Genomic DNA, 5,276 nt, shown 5'->3' on the forward strand with positions numbered 1-5,276 from the left:
AAGTGATTCTCCTGCCTCAGCCTCCTGAGTAGCTGGGACTACAGGTGCCTGCCACCATGCCCAGCTAATTTTTGCATTTTTGGTAGAGATGGGGTTTCACCATGTTGGCCAGGCTGGTCTCCAACTCCTGACCTCAGGTGATCTACCTGCCTCAGCCTCCCAAAGTGCTGGGATTACAGGCGTGAGCCACTGTGCCCGGCTTGTTTGAGGCCTTTTATTCTGCTCAAGTTCACAACTATTTCCAAACAAGTACAAGCTGGGTAGAGATTGATGAGAGCTAAAGCAGTCGTTCTTCCCACAAGCCTTCCTATGAAAGTGTATGTAAGAGCTGTGTCAACTCTGGATTTACCTTTGTCCTACAGGAAAAGAAGAAGCAGAGGCTGCTCTGGAGAAGGGGGATGAGAGTGCTGACTGTCACCTGTGGTAATAACACCCTGCAGTGTTCTGGGAAGAGCTAGCAAGGGCCAAAGCAGAGGACAACTCTTTCTTTTCTCTGCCTGGGCCACAGAGGCATTTTCCAAAGGATCCAGGAGAGGGAGCTCTGGCTTGTATTTCCATGTGCCTCAGTCTACCCCTAGCCAGAGACAAGGGAAGTTTCTGGTAGGGGAGGTGGCTTGGGGATGAGGCAAGGGGGGAGTACAAGCTTTTTTCTGATGGGGCTTGGAGAAATGAGTAGCTTTGTAAGAGTCATCCTAGCTATGAAACTGGAGTTCTTGGCTCTCAGGAGGCTGGGACAATCTGCAGCTCCCCTATCCTGCACAAGCTCTTCTTTCCACTGTGTGATCCCTGGCTGCTGGTACTTCGGCTTCTTTGCTTGGTTTGCGTGAGGAAAAGTAGATGTGAGCTCACCCCTTCAGAAACATCAGAGGCAAAGTTCTGTCAACTTACCTGGGCCAGGGCGAACTCAAATCCTGGGGTCTGGTTTCAGCACCTGAGTTTTAGTGAAAATGTTCCTTTCCCACTGCCACCCTTGCTTTTCATGTCTCCACCCTCAGACTGTGAGCTAAGTGAGAGGCTGTGTTTCTCCATCTGTTGCTGAAACTTTTGTCTCTGCAAGGGTTCTTCTCAGAGGCCAGGTAACTGTTTCTTGGGTGTCACTGCTTCTCGGGGCTTCCAAGGATGAATAGCTATTCCTGAGGAACAGCTGTTTGGATTAAACATGGAAATGAGCCTCTAGAAGTGTCTGATACCCTCCAGATACTTAGCATATATATGAAAAAGCAACTTGGGCTGGTTACTTATCTAATGTCAGCTGTGCTGCTAGGAACAATGCTGGGGGGATGGGGGAGTAAGATTTTGTTTCTGAAGACAGACGATGGGAAGCTGGCTGGTTGGTTCCCTTTGGGAGGGGCGATGTGGGGAAGAGGGCAAATATAGGAGGTCTTTCTTTCTCTGGTTCTGTTGGTTTCCAAGTTAACATTAGAAATTCCTAGAATATCCCCTCCCAATGTGACTATCGTAAGAAATTGCTTCCCAAGTCCCAGTGATACACCTGTATGCTTAAAAGCTAATGAGACCCACTTTTTTGTCTGCCCAGAAGATAAGTAGTATACTTAGGTCTCTTATACTTTCATGCTGATTATTTTGATGCTTTAAGTTTTTATTAATGCCTGTGGCTGTACTCTTTATGAGAGAGGAGAAATCTGGAGATATGGACTGAGAACTTGCATAAATATTCTTAAGTGTAAGAGAGATTTACTGTGGTGAATCCAGCTTTTTTTAATACCTAGAATACTTTGGAGACTTGTAAGCCTACCATTGTCTACTAAAGAATACTAATTGGGGCCAGAGGTCTGTGAAGAGAGGGGATTACGTAGAGATGAAAATTAGGTATTTTTAGCTCTAGTTGAGGGTAGAGCGATAGGGGACAATGCAACTAGGCTGTGGGTAGGGCATCCATTCCTTACAGTGATGGTGCTCAGCCCTTGTCCCTGAGCTTGCTGCTTCCCCCCTAGGTATGCGGTGCTTTGTGGTCAGCTGGCTGAGCATGAGAGCATCCAGAGGCGCATCCAGAGTGGCTTTAGCTTCAAGGTGAGGACAGGCTTTTCCTCCTTCCGTGTGCTGGCCTATCCCAGATTCCCTGCTCCTTTCCGACTCCCTGCCAAAAGCTTTTCTACAGCCTCAGTGACTTGCCTCTCTTCTTCTTCTTTTGTTTTTTTTTGAGACAGTCTCACTCTGTCACCCAAACTGGAGTGCAGTGATGTGATCTTGGCTCACTGCTACCTCTTGGGTTCAAGTGATTTTCCTGCCTCAGCCTCCCAAGTAGCTGGGATTACAGGCATGTAGCACCATGCCCGGCTAATTTTTGTAATTTTAGTAGAGATGGGGTTTCACCATGTTGGCCAGGACTAGTCTCAAACTCCTGACCTCAGGTGATCCACCTGCCTCAGCCTCCCAAAGTGCAGGGATTACAGGCATGAGCCACCGCATCCAGCCCTTGCCTCTCTTTTAGCAACTCTGGTGTCTGATGGTAGTTTATATTTACATTTTCCCCTTAGGAGCATGTGGATAAAGCCATTGCTCTCCAGCCAGAAAACCCCATGGCTCACTTTCTTCTTGGCAGGTGGTGCTATCAGGTAAGCTGCATTTCAGCACTTGACTTATTGGTCCTAAATGCCTTCTGATACTGATTTCCTTGCCAGGAAGAACAAGATCCTCAGCCTGGTCTGGCTCAGGTGCCCTTTCCTCTGAATGCTCATATTATTGGTGGTTGGACCCAGCCTTGTTTGACCCTATTTTCAGTATATCCCCAAAGATGAAAAAAAAAAACTTTTAAAACCTCTTATACACACCTTGATCTTTTGGTGGCAGGTCTCTCATCTGAGCTGGCTAGAAAAAAAAACTGCTACAGCCTTGCTTGAAAGCCCTCTCAGTGCCACTGTGGAAGATGCCCTCCAGAGCTTCCTAAAGGTATCAGAGAGGGGCAGGTGGCAGGCAAAAACACCAGGGTAACCTTTTTTCCTAAGGACATTACTGAGACCCTTAATGGGAGGGGTTTTCCTGGTAGGGGGCAATTTTGTGTTTGCCTGTTCTATGGGAAAATCAGAATCATTTGCACAGTTTATCAAAAATATAGATTTCTTCAGACCCACTGAATCAGCCACATGGTTGGGGACTAGAAATCTCTAACAAACTTCAGCCTGATTAGAATAATATAGGAACCTCTTACTGAAATATCTTTGTCCCTTTTCCCAGGCTGAAGAACTACAGCCAGGATTTTCCAAAGCAGGAAGGGTATATATTTCCAAGGTAAACTCACTTTTCTACTTCAGCATAGTTCTGGGAACTCCTGAAAGCTCACAGTGTCAGTCTTCACTGTTGTCTTTTTTCAGTGCTATAGAGAACTAGGGAAAAACTCTGAAGCTAGGTGGTGGATGAAGTTAGCCCTGGAGCTGCCAGATGTCACGAAGGAGGTAATGCTTTTTAAGTCGGGCAGATCACCTGAGGTCGGGAGTTCAAGGTCAGCCATAGAGAAACCCCGTCTCTACTAAAATTACAAAATTAGTTGGGCATGGTGGCGCGTGCCTGTAATCCCAGCTACTCAGGAGGCTGAGGCAGGAGAATCGCTTGAATCCAGGAGGTGGAGGTTGCAGTGAGCTGAGATCATGCCACTGCACTCCAGCCTGGGCAACAAGCGCGAAAGTCCATCTCAAAAAAACAAAACTGCCTGTCATCACTGAATCATGTGACATTTTTTAGAAAAAAGTCTTTCCTAGAGGTCTTATTTCCCTAGGAAAAAGAGTCTACCTCTAGGGGGAAGAGACAGATTTAATAGGCTCCAGGCTATCCTGGGAAAGTAGGAAAAAGACTGTAGCAGAGCTCAGAAAGGAAGTAAAGGGCCCCTCTTCTCAGGTTCCACTGGTTTGGGAAAATGCTGGTTTAAATATTGAGTCCTAAATTTGTTCTTTGTCTCCCTAGGATTTGGCTCTCCAGAAGGAACTGGAAGAATTGGAAGTCATTTTAGGAGACTAACCACATTTCACTGGCCTTCATGACTTGATGCTACTATTTAAGAGGGGGGAAAAAAGGCTTTTTTCCTTAGACCTTGCTGAGATCAGGAAACCACACAAATCTGACTCCTGGGTCTGACTGCTACCCGGTACCATTCCCCATTAGTTAATTTATTCTAACCTCTAACCTAATCTAGAATGGGGGCAGTACTCGTGGCTTGGGTTTCTGTTATTCTCTCCCTTGAGTAATCTCTTGAAAAAAATCAAGATTCACACCTGCCCCAGGATTACACATGGGTGGAGCCTGCTAGACCTTCCAATTGCTGGTGACGTGGATGAACTTCAAAGCTATAGGAACAAAGCACAGAACTTGTCACTTTAATCTTTTTCACTGACTAATAGGCCTCAATACATATAGTCCTAAGATCATACCTTACCTACCAAGGTAAAAGGGATCAGAGTAGCCCATAGGCATTGCTTTCTTATCACCTATCATGTGAATTCTACCTGTATTCCTGGGCTGGACCACTTGATGACTTCCAGAGTCCTGTCAGCTTTTGGAATGACAGCAGTGGTATAGGGTTTATGATGCTATAAAACAATGTCTGAAAAGTTGCCTAGAATATATTTTGTTACAGACTTGAAATAAACCAAATTTGATGTTATCAGCTCTTTATTCTTACTTGACACCTCCATAATTGTTTCCACTTACAGAGGCTATTGCAGGCAGGTTATAATTAATGCTCTTTAGAGTATATAAAATACAGGTATCAAGCTTATTTTTAGCCTAAACAAGGCCTATTACAACTAAGCAGATACTCCCTGCCCCTCTCATGTTCATTCTTAGGGCCACAAGCACAAACCCCTAAATCCATCTAGAAGAAAATTTAAGACTCAGATGCTTAGGCCGGGCGTGGTAGCTCATGCTTGCAATCCTAGCACTCTGGGAGGCCGAGATGGGTGGATCACATGAGGCCAGGAGTTTTGAGACCAGCCTGGCCAACATGACGAAACCCCCGTCTCTACTAAAAATACAGAAAAAAAAAAAAAATTAGCTTGGTATGGTGGCGCGTGCCTGTAATCTCCGCTAGTAGGGAGGCTATGGCAAGAGAATCACCTGAGCCTCACCTGAGCCTGGGAGGCAGAGGTTGTAGCAAGCAGAGATCATGCCATTGCACTCCAGCCAGGACAACAAGAGCGAAACTCTGTCTCAAAAAAAAAAAAGATTGAGATGCTTTCATATAAGAACCAACCTCTTAATCTAGAATGTCACTGTGTCTTTATTATACCAACCCAGATTTTTTTTTTTTCTTTTTTCTGAGATGG

General features: G+C 45.5%; 1 protein-coding gene across 3 annotated transcripts in view; it reads left to right on the top strand.

Annotated features, from left to right (window-relative positions):
• RMDN3 (regulator of microtubule dynamics 3) overlaps window positions 1-4,615 on the top strand; it is a 21,697-nt gene extending 17,082 nt beyond the window's left edge. For all 3 annotated transcript variants that reach the window (XM_011932612.1, XM_011932614.1, XM_011932613.1), the window contains exons 7-13: window positions 363-423; window positions 1,956-2,031; window positions 2,499-2,576; window positions 2,812-2,910; window positions 3,196-3,249; window positions 3,333-3,413; window positions 3,919-4,615. In XM_011932612.1, coding sequence (XP_011788002.1) covers window positions 363-423; window positions 1,956-2,031; window positions 2,499-2,576; window positions 2,812-2,910; window positions 3,196-3,249; window positions 3,333-3,413; window positions 3,919-3,972 — 503 coding nt within the window. In that variant the 3' untranslated portion in view covers window positions 3,973-4,615. The remainder of the gene's footprint in view (window positions 1-362; window positions 424-1,955; window positions 2,032-2,498; window positions 2,577-2,811; window positions 2,911-3,195; window positions 3,250-3,332; window positions 3,414-3,918) is intronic.
• Window positions 4,616-5,276: the final 661 nt, after the last annotated feature.

The sequence above is a fragment of the Colobus angolensis genome, unplaced genomic scaffold (assembly GCF_000951035.1).
Source record: "Colobus angolensis palliatus isolate OR3802 unplaced genomic scaffold, Cang.pa_1.0 Scaffold97, whole genome shotgun sequence".
NCBI classification, from domain to species: domain Eukaryota; kingdom Metazoa; phylum Chordata; class Mammalia; order Primates; family Cercopithecidae; genus Colobus; species Colobus angolensis.